General features: G+C 43.5%; 2 protein-coding genes across 3 annotated transcripts; both read left to right on the top strand.

Moving 5' to 3' along the window:
• The first annotated feature begins 761 nt into the window (after nucleotides 1-761).
• On the top strand, nucleotides 762-5,589 carry LOC135495652 (aurora kinase C-like). Of its 2 annotated transcripts, none has more exons than XM_064784481.1 (9): nucleotides 762-821; nucleotides 1,630-1,721; nucleotides 1,940-1,999; nucleotides 2,222-2,742; nucleotides 3,076-3,267; nucleotides 3,460-3,598; nucleotides 3,773-3,921; nucleotides 4,094-4,325; nucleotides 4,501-5,589. In XM_064784481.1, the coding sequence occupies exons 2-9, from the start codon at nucleotides 1,698-1,700 to the stop codon at nucleotides 4,636-4,638; spliced, it is 1,455 nt and encodes a 484-aa protein (XP_064640551.1). In that variant the 5' UTR covers nucleotides 762-821; nucleotides 1,630-1,697; the 3' UTR covers nucleotides 4,639-5,589. The 2 variants fall into 2 exon arrangements, with proteins under 2 accessions (XP_064640551.1, XP_064640552.1); XM_064784482.1 differs by having other exon boundaries at nucleotides 791-877.
• An 832-nt stretch (nucleotides 5,590-6,421) lies between these two features.
• On the top strand, nucleotides 6,422-9,276 carry LOC135495797 (putative tyrosine carboxypeptidase MATCAP2). Its single transcript, XM_064784720.1, has 4 exons — nucleotides 6,422-7,033; nucleotides 7,218-7,494; nucleotides 7,818-8,123; nucleotides 8,473-9,276. Exons 1-4 carry the CDS (start codon nucleotides 6,704-6,706, stop codon nucleotides 8,724-8,726), a joined length of 1,167 nt encoding a protein of 388 aa, XP_064640790.1. The 5' UTR covers nucleotides 6,422-6,703; the 3' UTR covers nucleotides 8,727-9,276.
• Nucleotides 9,277-19,971: the final 10,695 nt, after the last annotated feature.

Raw genomic sequence — 19,971 nt, 5'->3', positions numbered from 1 at the left:
CTTCGAACAGCACCCTGCTGATACTTCTGTGACGTATACATGATTGACGAATGAAGGACCAAGAATTGATAAAGAGTATAGTCTTAATTAATTCTTGATTGGACCAATTTCGCCATCGTAAACTCGTGGTTGGGCAGAAGGAGGGAAAGGTCAACATCAAGCGGGAGAGACTGCCTGATATCGAGTGGAAGCGCATTCCAGATTTTTCCAACCCTGACGAAGAAGCTTGACGCAAAAGCCTCTGGTAAAACGTGGACACAGGAGGATAAGATCATCACCCCTACGCGTAGTAAAAGTCACGTCTGGGGCATGAGTTTGAGATAAAACAGTATTTCCAAGCAAACAATGGCACAAAAATACAACATCGGCTATCTCTCTTCGAAAGGAAAGTGGTAGTAAACCAAGCAGTCCAAGCCTAACCTGAGTGATAGGGGTGATCACCACCTAATTTATTACGCATAGTGTTTTGTTGTTGACAGCAGAACCTGCAAATAACATAATGTCAGCAAAGAAGTGCGACATCTATAGTAATACACATGTTATGCGGTTAGCGGGTCAACATAATACGTGATTGTCGACTTTTGGGGACCGGGGAACTACACTCAACACCAACCATACTGGTGAATGCGACCAAAAAGCACGTGTTGCTCTCTGTAGTTCCGGTTCCGTTGTAAATACAGATTATCCAATCACAGAGCGTCATACAAACAACCTTCGGCAACCATCGTGCTTTAAATTTTCACCCAATCAGAAGGCTGGTCACGAAATTCAAAAGTTTCTCTCACGTTGAATTTGTCGTTGTAGTTTTCCGCCCGATAAAGGTAGATTTTATTCACAATTTCAACCGTTGTTTTGACATCGAACAATTATCATAGATGTAAGAGTTGTTGTTGTTCTTTATGTTGTCGATTGTTTAGGTTTTGTTGTCTCAATGGGCTGAAAATAATAGATTGTTTTGAAGAGTTCATCACACATCTGACATGCAATGCAATGGCAATGCATTGCATGCACATAGTCATAAAACAGATACTGAGATAGGCCTAGGGCCTACACCATGAACACCATTCATGCTATTACGTCCGTCCATACACTGGCTATACAAGCGGGCCGAGTTGCTGGTCCCAGTTGGAGACGGACTGAGTCGGCCTGTACTCAATGACACAACAGCTATGCTTATTGCTAAGCCTAGGCTATAGCTACACTCACTGTAGCTATACTGTAGCTATAGTATAGCTGTTGTGTCAGTGAGTACAGCCTACAGTCTACACTTGATTCAGTGGCCTGTGATGTGGTCATCATCATGGTCATGTCAGGGCCGTCATGTCATGATTGCCTGTGCCAGTGCGGTGCAATCAGACTCGGTGGCGGGTGCCCAGCTTTGCAGTAGTCCAGTCCTGTTGTAGGGATATGTAATCATATCATGATCATGTAGGACTAGACGTCGTAGGTACTGCATGTCATGTTTATATCGGGTTTGGTTTATAAATTGTCAACCTTCCTGGCGGCCGGCCCGACAGTCGTGTTGTTTCCCGCCCATCAGTTTTTAACAGCTGCTAAATCTCTGCTCTGATCACCAACTCAAAATATCGATTTTTATGATCTTTTATGAAATGTTAAATTCTAATTCAGAGTTACAGCATCCTGTCCTGGTACATGTACAGCAAGAACTTCGTGATTGGTTGATTGCACTGCTGAAAATGTCAGCTCCAAAAGGTCACCCTGTAAGTATGATGCATTGGCCTTCAACTTCAACTTGTCTCTGACTCGTGTTTTATTAACCTAATGCCGTTGCTGAGATGATTTGGCAAAACATTGATGTTGTACAACATTGTAGTGTAAGAAAGTTTGTTTTGAAAAATCAGTTGAATTTACAGTTACATAAACATATGTTTGTGTAGTAAATATTCAAGTGTTGTAGTCCTGTTCTTTTACCTTGCAGGTTTGTCCTATTGGCCATCCACTTGGGGGGAAGGAGAATGCTGTTGATTCTTCATCCAGGGTAGGCTACATTTAACATGCCATGGCAAATAATGAAAGTAAAACCTGTGATACAAATTTGGGCCGAAAGCACTTTGCACCAACTTCAAGACTCAATTGTCAGTAGCAGTATGATAAAAGCCACCAATTTCTGGCATTACAGTTTGGTGTGTACTTACTCCTATATCTTCTTGTCCTGCATGGGAGACTGTAAATATTAACCAGTGAATGTTCTTTCCCTTAGGTCTTGCATCCTAAATCCACCGGAGAAATTAAGTGCCAGCGGATTCTCAAGACCACTGAACCTAATATTCCCCATCAAAGAGAAGCTGTCAAGAGAGTCCCGATGACAAACCCTGCTGCCAGCTATAGGGATGACGCAGGCAGGAAACCTCCAGTGCAATCGGGTGTCAGGTCCCAGTCTGCCAGTATGCGAGGGCAGCCACAGATCAGCTCTGCCCTGAGGCAGCCACAGACAGCTGGTGTCAGTAGAGGTCAAAGTGGCGTCCCTGGTATGAAGAAACAAGCTTCCATGCAGGCAGGTCAAGTTCGGAGTTCTGCAGGAAGGCCTCAGAACTCACAACCATCTGGTCCCCGAAACCCAACAGAAGATCACCATGCCAATAGGGTAAAAAAACAAGCTGAAGGATCAACGTCTTCTGGAGTGTCAACCCCTGTACCTGTAGCTCCTCCTACTGGTGCTGCCCGGGACCAGAAGGCACCACCTAAACCCATGATGTCTATGATGAATAAGGATGGCTCAAAGTATGTTGTTATTCTTGAGGTTGTAATGTTATTGATATATCAGGTTACGTGAACAGCAGCTTTATGTGATCTTAAGCTGACATTTGTTCTTGCTTAGCTTTTATAAGGCACTAGGGCCACTTCAGACGTACCTCTAGAAACCAGATTGAGAGAGCACTTAATGAATCACAATTCCAATAAAATTTGCAGCTTTTTGTGTCCCTAAAAAGGCCTGTCGAGTAATTTCCAAAGACAAGTTTTGCAGCCAAAAGAACAAGAAAGGTCTGCTTTTTGAATAGTGCATTTCAACATTTTCTGCATTTGTAAGTTAATATTTTCTTCTTTTCCTTGCAGGAAAAAGTGGGCATTGGCAGATTTTGACATTGGTAAAGCGCTCGGCAAAGGCAAGTTCGGACATGTTTATTTGGCGCGGGAGAAACAAAGCAAGTTCATTGTTGCCTTGAAAGTCTTGTACAAGTCGCAGCTAACAGAGGCAGGCGTGGAACATCAACTCAGAAGGGAAATAGAGATTCAGTCACATCTCAGGTAGGTGAATTTAAGAAATTGGTTAGGACACATTTCAACCAGGTGGGCTGTGTATCATCAGTTTTGTGGCAGAGATGAAATGGCCTGTCTTGGCAAGGTCATGATGTCATTTGAAACCTATGAGGATAGGGCTCTTTAAGATACAGAACTGTTGGATAATCTTTTCACATATGATGTCTCTCCACCTTTCAGACACCAGAACATTCTCCGTCTCTATGGCTATTTCTATGATGACACTCGAGTATACCTCATTCTAGAATACGCACCTAAAGGCGAACTCTACAAAGAATTGCAGAAATCTAAGAGATTTGATGACAAAAGATGTGCTACGGTGAGTTGCAGAGGAATCTAATTTGATCCACTAGTCATTTTGTGGTCTACAGATTTCAGGAAACTTGGCTCTTCCAAGAATTGTTGTGTGATTCAAAGAAATCTTGCAGCTGTTAAATGACTGCAATGATCAGAGTATGTGAGCCCAGACTAACTGTTTTGTTTCCATTTTCAGTTCATCCACCAGCTAAGCCAGGCTCTCATCTACTGCCATGACAAGAAGGTGATCCACCGGGATATTAAACCGGAGAACTTACTGCTGGGTTGTAAGGGGGAGCTGAAGATTGCTGATTTTGGCTGGTCCGTGCATGCCCCATCTTCCAGGTGAGAACTCTTCTGATCAGCATGTTTTTGCTTGTTTCCTGGGGGGGGGGGGTCTCACTACAATCGTCCTCCCAAGATAACCAAAGTGAAAGAGAGAAGTTACTTGGGCTATGGTCATTTTAATGCAATAAACACGTATTTTTATCATGGTTTCATTCTGCTCCTCTTGTAGGCGTGCCACACTCTGTGGAACACTTGACTACCTTCCACCAGAGATGATTGATGGCAAGACTCATGATGAGAAAGTCGACCTATGGAGTTTAGGAATCCTGTGTTACGAATGTCTCGTCGGGAAACCACCGTTTGAAGCTCAGACAATGCCAGACACATACAGGAGAATCTCAAAAGTTGATCTTCACTTTCCGTCCTATGTGTCTGACGGAGCAAAGGATCTTGTTACGAAAGTAAGTGGATTGTCCAGGGCACTTTTGATGCATCCCTGTAGGTGGAGCACAGAGTCGAGCATCGTTTTAGGGCTCCTACATTGTAATGATAACACTGACAGCTACACAGTATAAGCCTTCTTTTTTCTATTTTTCTACTTTTTCCATTTCAATAATCTCTCTTTTGCCGTTGCAGTTATTACAGAAAGATCCTGATCGTCGCTTGCCTTTACCTGACGTCGTTAAACATCCGTGGATCCAAGCCAACTTCCAGCCTCTACCATCTGGCAATGGACATTCTACGAGTAGTAAGGATAACAAACCAGCGTCATGACCTGGTTGTAGCGTTGAGAGAGTGACGAGGTGATAGGTGACTGAATAAGAGGAGTCAGCAATCAGCACGTGTAGCTTCAGGCTGGACTGGATATAGTGTGGACTCTCTAGTGCTTGTGACCTGATGGTATCAATATTTATTTGTGCCACTGAAGTTATTGCACTAATTTTCAGTGTAAATCTGCAGAGATTGTGCAGGGTGTGCATCAAGGACTTAGTGGCTGTTCTAAATGTCATGAGGTTCTCAAGAGTGGTCTTTGTCAGAATGTTGGATGGATGTGACTGAGCAGAACAAGGCGAGCTCCTGATGTCTTGACGGAAGGCTTGTGTCTTTAATCTAGTTACTGGCACATGAAGAGTCACAGATATTGGTCCTGGTTTATTTGTCGTAGTCACCTATGCCAGTTTGTGTACATGTATGAGTCGTGGAATGCATGGACGTCTGTAATCCTTTGTGGGGGCGGCAAAACATGAAGACAAGTTAGAAGAACAATTGAAAAAAAGAGAATCAATAGTGAGTCTTCATGATTTTAATTGGTCAAAATTGTCTTTGTGTCACTTACAAATGTACATTTCAACTCGTATAAACTCACCAAATCCCTTACATGTATGGCAGTAGTGTATCTGACTAAATACTTGTACACTGCTGATTTTTGTTTACATTACATGGACGTTGGTAAATTTCTAATTGGTAGAGTTCATTTATACCTGCATCCCTGTTAAATTTGACGATCATGGCTCGTTTGTAATTTTGTAGATAAGATTGTACAAAGTGGTGGCCCAGGTGAAAATGGATTTGTAATTGTTCGGGATTGTGTCTAAGTGGATAGCAAGTTATGTGCTTTGCATCAACAGTTTTGTAGATATTCGATAGTTCCGTATTAATTTGCACTTACTGTCAGGACAATTGAAGTTATGGTGTGACTGATATTGTCCAAAACATTGGAGATCAACTCTCAATAATTATGAAATCAAAAATAAACTGTTATAATATATAAATTGCGCTGTAGATATTATTCTGTCGTGATTGAGATGTTCTTATCACATGACTCAAGAAACGTTGGAAGAGGTTCCAGCTGCTGGTTCTGTTTGATCCTCGGTAGGCTGTGATGTGAGGAATGCTCGGCAAAGTTTGCGTGGTGGTTCAAGTTGAAGTACTGGCCCTGCATGAACTATTACCCTTTATCACAGGCCTGATTATCCAATACAGAGAAAGACTTCGCCAACCAGGGATAGCCATCAATGCTACATGCTAGCGCTGGTTTGTGAAAACCGAGCAAGACAACAAGCTTGGATGACCAAAAAGAAAAGAGGTGTCTACCTATGGGCAAGCAGTAGAAATTGGTGATATAACTTTCTGGTGTTAACAATGGCGAACATCGACAGATAAACCTGTGAAAAGGCAAAGCATCAATCAATCTGCTGAAGCGATAATTGAATTGTTTTTCGCTCCACCCACAGGAGGTTGATTACTCATGTCCCGAGAACAACCTTGTCTTCACTCAGACGGTTAGTTACACTTCCCACTCAGAGATGGCGGGTGTGTCGTTGTAGCCAAGGTCAGGGAGCATTCACTAATTTCTAAACCAGATTGCCTTCCATCTTTGGAATATGATTCTTTTTAGCAAAAAGCCCTTATTTAGTCTTTGCAGTTAATATGAGGACAAAATAACATGTACATATGGCATTAATACTCTATGTTACGCCTTGTTCTTTGTGAAAATTCATTATAGATATCAGCGCAATAACTGCTCCCTTGTTGGTGTTGTTTAAAGATGGCGGACAAGGGACAGAAATTTGATGGATGTCCCCAAGAAAAAGTGAAAACACCGCATCCTCCGCCTTCAAAACGACGAACGAAAACGCGTAGGAAGCGGAAAACACGTTGCTCGAGTGATTCAAGTCATTTGAGGAGCTTGGATATAGAAAATGGCGGTGATAGGCGGCCGAAAACGTCTGTGAAACTCCGACGTGGGTCTCTCCCTTCATCCTCCTCCACCTCGATTGGGACATTTGGTTCAGGGAAGGGGCACGTCGAGGCCTGGGTGACTCCGGGTCCTTTAAACATGAGTGGCCGACAAGGTTCCGCGCTCTCCAGTGTGCGGCTACCTTCTCTTGGACATTGTTCTGACCAAAATGGCCCGGGCAGCATATTGAAGTCTTCGAACAATTTGCTTGGACAAAATGGAGTTGGAAGTGCCACAAATTCGCAGCTGCTTCTTTCGAAAAAGAAACTGCCGCTTCTTGCTGCCATCAAACCGTATAACCAGGAGGCAGAGAGGGAGAGATTTTTCCAGTCAAACTTCATGTATAATCCACAGTTTGCCTACAGATGTCAGCCGGAGCCAGACGTCCTCAAGAAGTACAGCACACCCAATGCAAGATATTTAGATCAGGTAAATGACTGAATCACGATCGCTATCTTTGATAGTGGTGTATGAAATATTCAACTTTTCAGAAGTCTTTTGGGACTAATCCAATCTCGAGACCATTGTAGGTCACAATCATGGGGTACTTGTATCATCCTAAATCAACTTGATCCATGTTGCACTGTAATTATGATATGATATCTCCTTTCAGGCAATCCATATCATGAACACTGCTTTAAAAAGGTACGGAACTTATGAAGAATTTGAAAGACGAACAGGAGGTCGGCTTCTCTCAAAAGCTGAGATCCACACTTTCGCTAGAGAGTATTTGAAGAAAGAGAGACTTGAAGACAAAGTGTTTATTAACTTGTCAGAGGACTTGGTATCTCGAGGCTCGATGACACGTGTGAAGGGACGGCCGACGTTAAACGTCCGGGTGGACAACGTCCGAGAACATTGGATGGATGGACTTCTACGACATGAAGTTGGTAAGTTTGAGAAATCAAGTGGACACAAGACCTGAAGACAGTAGTTGGCACTGATAACATCTTGGTGCTCTAATTAAGGAATTAATACCTACTGTCGGTTCTTGGTTGTTTAATCAAGACTGCCGGAGTAGACAATTGTAACCAGGTAATTGTAGTCTTCTTTTGTGTTGACATGTTTGTTTATTAGTTTGCTAACTATTGGCTGTCTTTAATCAACTTGATGAAAAGATATTACATGTATAAGGCTTATAAAGTGTGTCAGACCTTATTCTGTGAAGCCTTTTATTTTGATAAAATGAAAGGGCCCTGTTTCTATTCTTCAGGAACTCACTACATCCGCTCACTGAACAATCGTTACCAATCGTGGAACAGCTGGAAGAAGCGTCAAGAGATGGAGCTAGGCCCTGTCAACCCGACGGAAGAAGGCCTTGCTTCATTGCATAGCGTCATATTCAGGAAAGATCCCTGTCTATGGAGATCAGCCTTGTTGTATTATGTGACGTTTAAGGCAGCATTTATGTCCTTTGTTGACTTGTTTGAAGATCTCGGACGATTTGTGTCTGATCCGTTCGTCAAGTGGGATTATTGTTTACGTGTGAAGAGAGGATTAACAGACACAGGCCAGCCAGGTAATCCTTTAATCCACCTTGTCTTCCCAAAGCATGGAATAACAATATGTTGCGAACAATTTTGATTCTTCTATATAAGAAGGAGGTTGTCTTTCTTCACTACATGTTAAGTGCAATGTCTCAATTTAATTCTAGTCTATAAGTAGAGCAGCCTGATTGTAGATGGTTTTACCTCCCACAGTTCAAATAGAACATAGGATGTCACAGCTAAACAGAGAGCTATCAGTCCAATTACCCTTGCTTGTCCCGACATCTGTTGGTGTTGTCAGTATACCAGCACAACCACTAATGACCACCCCTACCCTGGTACATAAATGCTCCTTTAAAATAACCCAATTCTTATTTTCAGGTGCATTTTGTAAAGACCAAGTCTACTTAAGTGGTGCTCTCCAAATACTTAAACACAGAGAATTCATCGACTTCCATGCCTTGACAAAACTGGGCAAGATATCATTCAAGGACATCGAGAGATTACGTGACGTTGGTGACCTCGAGAATACACGGGTTCCCAACTTTATGGTCAACATTGAGAATTATCGTAACAAACTAGAGAAAATTGTCAAAGCCAATGGACTCGACGATTATGAACTGGAGAAAATGTAGTTCCTGTGATAGTTTCCCCTTTTGAATATTGTTTTTTTCCTTGGCTTATAGGATGTACTTTATGGCAGAGTTTTGTGTACAGCCGTAAATACTCAATTTGTGTCTGTCCCGTTATCAGGCCACTGTAGCGTATTGTATTGTGAGATTGTGAAACGGTTTTGTACATGCAGCGTCTCTTGGTGGGGACACACCATTTGAATTCTTCATGGAAATGAATCTTCCTAATTTGTTCCATCTCATTGGAGATGCAATGTAGTTATTTAGCAGTATTGTAAGCATTCCAATGATTTCGATATTTTTTGTGGTATAATTTCTTAAGACCTAACATTCCTTCATACTGTGTTAAGTGTGACATGTTTTGTGCCAAGATGATGAGAACTGAGATATGTTTCCATTCTAATGTGTTCATTCCTGGTTTACAGATACCGACTGAATAACTTGCATAATCAACATGACTTGGTGGATGATTTTAACATCCCCATCATAAACTCGACTCATTAGTCTTTCCATTTAAGATCACAGTATATCCAGTTGGTCATAGACAGTTTAATCCACATTGGATATTTTATAGAATAAATATCTTATCATGGATGTTCAGTTTTGTTGTTTGTAAATGCTGATATGCTGACTAACTGGTTTGTCTTTCAAGAATTGTGATGATCCTCCTCATTACATGGATGTCCTGGATGGAACCTACCTTGTATGTCACAACCCTGGGTAGGTTATGGACCCGGTCATGACTGCCAAGGCGTCTTTGTTCAAACAAGGAATGATTCATCAGCAATTCGCTATTCAGATCACAACAGCAAAGAATCCAGGACCCGATACCAGCTGTCCGCAGAATAGGAGGTGCTCGCCGAAGACACGTCCTATTTTGTCCTTGGACAACCTCACTGCATGTCCTCATCGCACAGCCAAGTTTGGTTCATTTATAACAGTACAGATGGCGTCGATGATAACATTTGGAGAGTGTGACTGGAATGTAAGTCTCCCTGGATTGGAAGTCTCTGTGTGAAAGTCACCTCGAGATCTTTGCTCGTGTATCCTGGCCAGTGCAAGTCGCCTGGAGACCCTGGCATATGTTTCGTAGTGCAATATGCCCGGAGACACGGAGCCTTTGTGCAAGGCGCCTGCTGGAGACATCTCTGTTCAGGTAAGAACGGTCATTAATCGAGGTCGCGATATCAGCAGTACCTTAAAAATAGGAGGTGCACGGCTTGATGAAGACACTGACGTCCTATGTTGTCCTTGGACAACCTGTGCATGTATTGTCTTCATCGGACAGCCATGTTTGGTGCAGTGAAAAATGCATAGATGGCGTTAATGATTTGGCGGGTGTGATCGAAATCCAAGTTCCTTGATTTGGAAGTCATCGTTTGCCTTCATGCAGGTCGCCTTGATACCCAACCTTGCGTCACCTTGTGTCACCTTGTGCAAGGCCAGGTAGTGCCATTAGCTTGCGTCAATTGCAAGGCAGAACCTGGTGAACATCTCTTGTGTGTCCTTGTGCAAGTCACCTAGAGGGCCCAAGCTTGTGTCCAGTGCAAGACGCTTGGTGACTTGCACAAGGGCACACACACTAGTGCCTCTATAGGTTACCCACACAAAGACACACGTTGTATTACACGATCTGGCGACGACCGTGAAATGCAGATGACAACACCGATGTTTGAAAGGACAGTCAACAACGGGCTTGACCTTCCGATTCACGTGTCTTTATCTTCCATCCTCGAGAGGGCTTCACGTTCGACACCAAGTCATATTATTCGTGGTCTGTGGTCGCCGGGGGCTACGCCTGACAACCGTTGTCTTATACGGCCGCAATGAGGCAGATGCAATATGTCTGTTTTGATATTACATGTATCTGGTCAGCAAGACCCTTGACCGCACCTGGACAGTGGGGTGAGCGGCACATCTCGGGACAGTATGTTGTTCCCCAGATATGACTGGTCGTTGCGCCTCTTACTGTGGGTACATATAGCTGATTTGAGCAATAATTAACTCGTCCAGATCCAGGTGTGTCTTCATTTGTAGACAAATTCAGATGACAATCACCAGCCAGATAAATACAAACACCTAATGAACTCCTACCTTGCATTGGAGCGGTGTGGTTGTGCCGCCGTCTTTACGTGGCCGCGGTCTTCGGACAGTCCTATCTGACGTACCTAGGACAATCACCCTGTGGATGAATCGAGACGTCAGGTGCCCCTCTCCGAAATGCGTGTGTTATTCGGTGAACGCTCCGTCGACCTTGCGTTGATACAAATTTGTATTCCATTCCTATGATGTCAAGACACAACCAAGGGTTCAAGGCGTGGCTAGCATTTTAATAAGTTCATAACTTACTTATAGTTTCCGTATAACGACATCTTCGGTGGCACATGGTTGACGGTGACACCACGGGTTTAATGTCCTTAGTGGAGAGCAATATGAAATACATGTACTTTACATTTCATTAACTTTAGAGGGTTCTTGGGAGTAAGGTCGTTGTGTGTGAGAAGTCACTGCGAAAACCCAACAGGTACAACTAAGTTGTGATGACCACCACTCAATCGAGTTTGGCCAACGTGTCTGGCTGGTTCCAACAAGTCAGATTGGATCATCATCGATCTCTGGTCTAGTTGTCGATTGGGGTCATCCGGAGGAGAAAAGATTAGGTGTATGGATGACCAGAATGAAGGCCAATATTGGGCAGTCTGTAATGAATAAATTACACGGACAGGCTTTACTTTCAAGGTTCTGTTTCCGGGCAAATTGTAAAATCGTGTCTCTATTTCGTCGCTTACTGCTTTCACATCTTCACCGTCTGCACTAACTAGAATGTGTCACGAACTAAGAGTGAGGACAGTTTGGATGTGAACTCCCCGGCAGGCACGAGTGATGACAGCCATTTTGGCAGTCTCGCCATCTTCTCCGGGGCGTAGGACCTATGAGACAATGGATGGATTCGCTGTCACCCATTGATAGTACATAAGGAATAGTTTACTTTTTAATCACTGTTGAATCAAATTAAGCCAGATACGATCGCGAGATCGGAGTGATAGAAAGGGGGTGATTGGCGCAAGCAGACGACCGTCCCATCGGGCAGCGCGCCCTTCCGCCCACGAGAAGCGCGCCAAAAGTCATCATTATTTATTTATCGCTATCAATGGCAGAAGAATTCGGAGGTTAATTTCGTAAGCAAACATTTCATTTTGTGGAGGGTGTCCCTGGGCTTTGGTCAGAGCCTGCGCAGGGTCACGTGCGACGCCCACGCGCGAACTGTCGTTGGCCCACCTCACCCCTACGATTCTTGATGCACGAAGTTTGATGCATAAGTTTGTCATCTCAGGAAATTTTGGGATTAAGTAGATTCGTCTGCCTAGTTCTGTCTAATGCCAAAGTGATGAACTGCACCATACTCGCCTTTTGCTCGATTCGGCGAACGCACTTTTGATATGTAGACGCTGCTGTCCCAGTGAAATATGGCGGCCAGGCGATGCTGTGATGAAAGACAACAACCATCAAAGATGCCTCGGTTTCTCGCCGGAAAAAGCATTATTTTTTAATGATAAATAAAAATATCTTAGAGCTACGCACGGAATTGGACTCTGCTAGAAACCGGACGTGATGAGTCTTAGCAAATGGATCATGTCACGCAATGGGTTACGGTCCATATGGCTCAAACGTGGTCTGGAGTTAGTACGGTTCAATCCGAGCTGAATCCTCTAATCCGGTTGCAGTACACACGTCATCTTGATGAAAGATGTCCACACAACGTTTTTCGCCTTCCATCCAGTCATTCACATCACGTTTGGTTACCTGGAAAAGCACTCGCGTTAGAAGCAAATAAAACAGGATTTGGGCCGAGTTATGTGGCGGTACCGTGTCGCTTGTTCTTGGACGTGATTAATAAAGAAAGAGCGCACGTGACGGCCCAGTAAGGTTACCAAGGCCACCAGGAGGACTTGATGACTTTCAAGTGGCCACTCTCATTCTTCCACATCTTGTTGAGTCGATACAGTCCTGTTCGTCGGATGTACTCGGTAGTCCTGTGCAGTCCCTTTAAAGCAAAACATTCACCATAAAACATGGCAAATCCTATTAAAAAATCGAAACATCTCACATCAAATTTGTTATTGATTCAGAACATTATACAAACAGTTCATCAGTTTCGTAAAATATTTCACTTCGATACAATAGATTCGAAAAATGGGACAAAATTCCAATTTAGTTGATAACACGAAATCGTTTTGTAAAGCGTGAAGACAAACAAGATCAACATTGGGATTTTGCTTGGATGAACTGGTGACTTCTGCGACGACCGGAGGCGGAATGGAGTTGGTATGTCATCACAAAGACACCGGAGCTTGCTTGGTTGGATTAAGGGATTCCTTGGACACAAGTCGCCAATAAAAATCCGGAGATATTGCCCCAAACCTCTTTAGGACTTTTCATTATTGTTTACATTCGCCCAAATCCGGAGAAAATTGCAAGATTTTCCAACCGGACTTCACGAGTCCTACGTTGGCTGGCGTCCGCGGGCCGCCATTTTTGATTTGGTCTTATTTCGCCCATCGGAATAAGTGTGCGAGGAAGAAGGTCGGGGGACTTTTAAAAAGAACGCAGACAAAGAGGGTATGAGCCCTGATAAAGAGATTTATTTTCAGAAAAATGTCTCAATTCCGAGCGCCGTGCTCGTCTTTGCGCGTGCCACGTGACCACGTGACAAACACGCGCCTATCGTCTGTTGGCGTCTTGACAACAGGCGCGCAGGCGCATCAAGATGCGAAAGCGTGTAGAATTTTCATGAGTTTTTTCTTCAGCGGATAAAAATAGTCAATACAAAAATCTAGCGTCGCCTGTTGAATTACCATTGAAGATAATGAAACTTTCATAAGTAGAACCTCTCTGTTGATCAACAATATCGGCGGCGTCTGCCATTATTTTGACTGCAATATTGAGATGCATTAAGTGCAGGGCTTAATAAGGACGTCAGAAAAGTCGGCTGCTTTGGATGAGGCGGGGAAGGCGGGAACAATCCAAATCTAGAGGAGGTATTCTCCTATCGTTTAATTACTTCCACTGCTATTCTCGCCAGTAAATGTTTCTAATTCGCCAAGTGGGCATGAGTGGTCTGGGCGATGGCCACCCTCATTTGTTTTGGGATGTGTTTTCAAAAATGCCAGATTACGCACTTGATTTAACACAATGACTTTGACGTTAAGAATTGCTCATCAAATCCAAGTGCTTGCAAACAGAGTGGAAAAAAACTACAACTCTCGGCAGTTTTTGGAAGGTTTCAGATGCGATCGTACTGGTATTGGTAAACATTTCGAGGACTCTTCCAATATTTTCCAAACAGAGTGCAAACCTTTTTTTTTCGCTCCCGATCTAGGACACATAGAATTTGTTACTCAACTCACACCAATGGTTCAGTACGTTAAAGGGGCCATGTTTTTTTACCCTCTGATTGTCTCAAGATGAGTTCCAATCCTCGCTGTACTGTTCTGTATTAAAGATGGTGACTTTGTCATAGAAAGGCGGCCCTCCACTCAAGGATGGTTTAGTGACACTGTACCGCCAGAATCCCCATTCCAGACAACATGGACTTCTGGACACCAAAGACGGGCCTCACCTCTGGCTGTTTGAGTTCACCTCTCAATTACAGAGAGAGAATGAGCGAATATTTCTACTCCAATAACGAGGCTCCTTGAGTCGTATGCGAACCTGGCCGGGAACCTTGTCTCCATTGTTCAATCTTGCTAAGAAATTTACGGAAAAATTGAGAAATTTTGTGCGCGATGCTCACATTGGTGGCGAGGATCAAAAGAAAGAATTCGGATTTTTCCAATTCCAAATCCAATTCCACTTACACATCGTAAGGACCTGGTCTCCAGTACCACCTAATCAATGCTGAACCAGTACAGGTTGATAGATACGACTGACTTGGGGACGAGTCTGTGAGGAATTCACGGCTTTGCGTAGTAAACTGCGAGTACATATCTTAGAGGGTGATTAGAATTCAAGATCTTCAAGGATCCGGTTGGAGTTACTTTGTCAACAAACCTCACATCGTCAGCTTCCATCCAAACATGCCGCGAATTCATCAGCGTTCTCTCAGCGTTCATTATACAATGACAGTATGCTCTGTTGCAAAATTGAAATCGTTCGAATTTTCATCGAGCAGTCGACCAGTGCCAGGATCAATGGTCAAAAAGAATTTGGGAATAATTCCGGCCGTATTGTCCAATCAGATGCTCTGAATTCTGCATCTTCGGTGGAGGGATTAGAAATGGGCCAATCACAAAGTGCTACAGCGACATTTCCTGTCAATTTTACTGTCGGAAAGGGATGCGTCACCTCATATTCCCGGCATCTCACCTCCGCATCTCATTATGGTCATAACTCCTTATGCTGCTGAACGGAGAAATCGACCAAATATCACGAGTTCTCGCAGAAATGTATGCTGTTTACTTGGCTGGGGATGAATTTAGTTTTTAAAGAAGCGTTCTTTTATGAAAATATCTCACGATGAACGCACACCGATCCAGCATTATCAATCGTCTTCCCTGACGTATCCGATTTTTGATCCTTCGATATTAGACGAAGGTTGAATTAAAGCCCGTGATATTCATCTTGTGTTTTCTTCTGCCTTTGTCTTCAACCACCCCGAGCCATGACCACACCGGGTCGCTAAGCCGGATTAACGGGAACACTTTATTGCAAGATAGTCAATGCATGGGACGAACCCCTCAGGAAATATTCAATCTCACTGGCTAAACCCAACCAGTATTGAAATTTAGCCCTTAAATAGATATGAAGAAAGCTTGATACGGATGATGAGGAAAAAGACGCATTCTATATTTCAACCCGATCATCAGTCACCGGAGCATCCACTTTGACACCACAATGACTTTTAAAAATGCCTCCTAAATGTAATTTAAGACCGAAGTCGCTAATTCCTCAAACCATTCACTGGTGATGGTGCGCTTCGATCTGTCAATTTATGCTGCGCGCGCACCACGATACCGGAACCCGGATGCGCATCACTCAAACATTGCGGAAGTGAGTAGGGATACTCGGATCCCAGACCTCCGCCATGTTTCCCCTCTCGTCATTCTTCTCCCTGATTTTGTCAACAATATCCAAACGAGGATATTTATCAATTATATTCGATAGAGAAGTTCCTTCCTAGACGTGATTTCAAATTGAGGACGCGTGGATTTTCGCCAAAAAATATCAATATTGGTGTCGTAATGGAAAAGGTACACAATGGGAAGCAGAAGTTAGTTATGTTTGAAAGTTCTGATAGACCAACAATACACCAGGAGTCTTCAACAAGGCTTTTAGAAGGACGTGTGTAATAAGTCGACAGGGTGGAGGAAGTTAATGCCTGCGATTTTTTACCAAATGGTTGCCTCATTGTTGCAACTATCATTGAGGAACAACCATCCCAGCCATGAAATCACATGTCGAATTCGCCTTGTATGCAAATATCTCTAAGACTTGGAAAATATTTTGTCCAAATATTTTGGCTATTTCTCTCCGCTACTAGACGCGATCCAGGTATGGCAAGAGGTTGTTGAAATCATTGGCTCATGGAGAGAGTCTACACTGATATTGAAGGGTAAGCCAAATAGAACATTTCCTATCAGCCAAGATAGCGGAATAGAGGAGAAGTCTGAGTGCCCGGAACGGAAGCGAGGCTAGCGTGAGGAATACTAACCAATCAGAATTAATCTTACATCAATTTGAAGGGGAGATTGGGATGAGAGCAATGGCGACTGCTGATGGGCAGGGTTGTGACTAGAATTGTAATGCTGTTGATTAGGTTTCATAAGATTTCTGGTCTTTTTTCTCCACTTTGTGGTCTTGTGGACGGTTGATAAAAGTACTTTGTTTGGTGTTTATTGGACTACATTTTAAACGAGAACCTGATTGGAACTATGATTGGTGCTGGATCTGATATTATACTGGGTATCAGGGATCGGATGGAACTATGATTGGTGCTGGATCTGATATTATACTGTGAATCAGGGATCGGATATCATTGAAGAGTTGATAACCTCACCCTACCGTTGAGACGTCTTCTGCAACAGGCTAACGTTTGATTCCAGTTTATTCTGTTCCCTAAACGTCCCACCCTATTCGACCCGCTCCCCGAGCATCGTGAAGTCAGTTAGGTCACGGCGCCCAATCAATAATAAGTACGTTCCCCACAATAACCATTTGTAAGTGTCGCAAATCTGGTTATCGCAGCCCAGGATGTCAGATAATGATGAACATAAATGGCCATGAATAAATTTGCCCAAAAAATGGAGTTTGTAATCGCCATTTACGACAGGAGACCTGCCACTTGACGGCAAGCAACTTTACGCAGACGACACACCTCATCGTCTGTTTGTGAATGTTTACAAGGAGAATGAAGAGAAATCAAATCTCTGATTGAGATATTGAACATTCTGTAGTCTACTGGTTGATTAGATCGAATGGATAGCCTCTGTCTCTCACGTCATTGCCGAGATTTAATTTCGTCCATCCGAGATGTAACAATCTTGTCGCTAGAGCTCATGAATATAAATGAGCCATTACCTCGTCGATAGGTGTGCCTTGGAGGTGTTAATTAGATAACTCCAAAAAATACTTCGTTTCTAGGAGAGGAACTTGACCGATGTTTCAAAGCGACACTCAGAGGACACAACAAATCGACCAGAACGCGACATCAAAGAGACGTTACTTCAAAGACGAGATTTTGCGGGACGTCACTCTCGTTCTTAATGCAGAAGTGACGTTCTCCATCAACGAGGATTGAGCCATATTTCAGCAAACTGTCTACTAATAACATCAGATAACGCTCAGAAATCAATGAAAATCTGCAAATCCCAAAATGAATGATTAGGCGTGTATTGTTCGTGTTCTAGTCGGCCCGGCTATAAATTAATAGAAAGAAAGATAAGAGAGTGTTGCCAAGAGTAATCGAGAGTGTTTTTATCGGCTCCGCGGTCGTAATCACCGCTTCAGGCTCAAAGAGCGAGGCTTGAACAATCGAATCCCGGTGACTGAGCTATCAGGCGAGTGATGTTGCTGGTTGTCGGCGGTGGCGCTCAGAACGGGGAAATGCACAAGGAGGAGAGACTGGTCTCCACGGAGCGATCCCGGGGAGCAACAATAAGACATTCACTTGGATGCTGCCGAACTTTTGTTTGAAAGCTTCGGTGGTAGGGAAAAGAACTGTTGGAGAATGAGGGCAATAACTACCTCACTCGGTCCACATCAAAGAAACTCGATGTGTGAATGATAAAGTTCACCTGTCGGCAAAGGATGACCTCTTCATTCCCATTTCGGAGGAAAGAGTTTTGGCGCGAGAATCTTCACTGAGACCCGATCGAGCCTCAGAGATTAAGGAAGAAGTTTTCGTCGGCTGGGTATCCTTTTTTCTTCTCAACCTTTTCATTTCATAATATTCTCCTAACCTGAGTGATAGGTTACTGAGCCATATTTTAACGTCAAACGAATAATGTTGGCGTAAATCAAGCATGGAAAATGAATAATGATTATCAAGATGATGTAGTCCATGGTCAACTCGAAATTGAAAAGGATACTCTGAAGTAATCAGCGTCACTTGCGAGATATATGCGTAACTTCGGAAATTGACATATACTTTACATGAAGCCATCAACTTTCTCATAAACCATTTACCGACAAGCGCAAAAAAATCATGCATTACCTATCCCAAGAAACGCGAGCCACCTCGTTTTCTTCTCTCCTTATTTCCTTCGCACTATGTAGCCCAAGCATCTCATCCAGAGAACAGGAAGTCTGATAATGTAGAAAAAATCATCCTTACACTCTGAACGGCTTGTAAAACCTTGCTAAGTGCTGCTGATGCTGCTAGCTTGGGTTGCCATTACTACCACAGCTAACTACTATAATTGGGTTGTAAGAGCGAGAGATATTGGCCAAATGTGCCAATAATTAGCGCGATTATTTAGCCAACATTGCTCGAAGCCTCAGGCAAGATGTCAACACCATCATCTAACAGATGATCGCTGATAATTAGCAAGATGGTGGCAGCCATTAGTGAGCCTTGTTGTGTCACGTGACATCCGATGTACATGTAGTCCCTCCACCTTCTAAGCTGTGTGACTCATTTTGCACCACCTCCAGAGTCGAATGTTCCGATTTATTAGCTGCCGATTTGATCAGTCGTTCATAGATGTATCTTCAACCATCTTGATACTCTCCTGCTGATCAACCAGCTGATGATATGACCGAATCAAAGAGTGTGTGTCGTCTGTTCTGAGCAATTCCAGCACTCACACATTCGCCAACATCCTGGTCCTTCAGGTCGGTCAGCCAGTGGAATTGGTGCTTTTTTTTACCGCTTCCTTAAGCAGAGTGACCGAAAAAAACATGGCATTGCTCTGTTGTGATTGGTTCAATACAGCAACAGTACAGGCGATACAGGATAATGGGCTTCTGATTTGGCCATTACCGAGGAAGGACACAAAGAGCGCAAGACATAAACAGAATCGTCCTACGCGCAACCTCTGCTATCCAAGACATCCTATTCCACGACACACTTGTTTACAAATCCGGGTACCTGAAGGCGAAATGGCGGCGAATAACGTTTGGGTGGCGAAGTGGAATACGAACAACAGCCAATGAAACCTTGATTAAAACAAACATAATAAAACAAATGAGGATGAGGGGTGATATCTTTGGGCGAACTGGGGGAAAACAGAACTTTTCTTGTGTGGTTAGTTACAGACTCGTCATGAGTTTATTACATTGCCGGACCTGAGGTGTCGCTTGGGGCCAGTTCGGCTAATACGGCGACACCGTGATACAATCTTTCTGCGGGCAAAACTACCTAATGTTGCGAATAAGGCAGGTAATAGCCGCGAAATAACGGAACCGTTTAGATGTATTGAATTCTCCGTGATATCTGATTTCATCTAAGCCAATCCGGGGCGTCTCTGTTATTGCTGCGGTATTGTTCCCCCGGGCGTCCAGGAAAGACGCAATGTGATATGCAAGAAGGCGTTTTGTATTACTCTAAAGATCATGGCGTACTCGGTAATAAACAATGATTGGCTTTTGCCGTGTTGACGCTGGTAGGATGGCCCAAGGTCGTGATGCTTGTAATGATGGGATGAAATCAATCGATATGGGACAAGATATCCCAACACTTTCAACGATTTCGATGCCAACGCACAAATTGCTACTACTTCACCTTACATGACGTCACACTCACGACAGC

The sequence above is a fragment of the Lineus longissimus genome, chromosome 11 (assembly GCF_910592395.1).
Source record: "Lineus longissimus chromosome 11, tnLinLong1.2, whole genome shotgun sequence".
NCBI classification, from domain to species: Eukaryota; Metazoa; Nemertea; class Pilidiophora; order Heteronemertea; family Lineidae; genus Lineus; species Lineus longissimus.
The sequence above is the reverse complement of the archived record's forward strand: the minus strand, read 5'-3'. Positions and strand labels throughout refer to the sequence as shown.

Coding starts and splice junctions, on each gene's coding strand:
- LOC135495652 (XM_064784481.1), top strand. CDS start 1,698: ATGTCAGCTCCAAAAGGTCACCCT. Junction 2,743..3,075: donor ATGAATAAGGATGGCTCAAA/GTATGTTGTTAT, acceptor TTTTCCTTGCAG/GAAAAAGTGGGCATTGGCAG. Junction 3,599..3,772: donor ATGACAAAAGATGTGCTACG/GTGAGTTGCAGA, acceptor TTCCATTTTCAG/TTCATCCACCAGCTAAGCCA.
- LOC135495797 (XM_064784720.1), top strand. CDS start 6,704: ATGAGTGGCCGACAAGGTTCCGCGCTCTCCAGTGTGCGGCTACCTTCT. Junction 7,034..7,217: donor ATGCAAGATATTTAGATCAG/GTAAATGACTGA, acceptor ATCTCCTTTCAG/GCAATCCATATCATGAACAC. Junction 8,124..8,472: donor AACAGACACAGGCCAGCCAG/GTAATCCTTTAA, acceptor TCTTATTTTCAG/GTGCATTTTGTAAAGACCAA.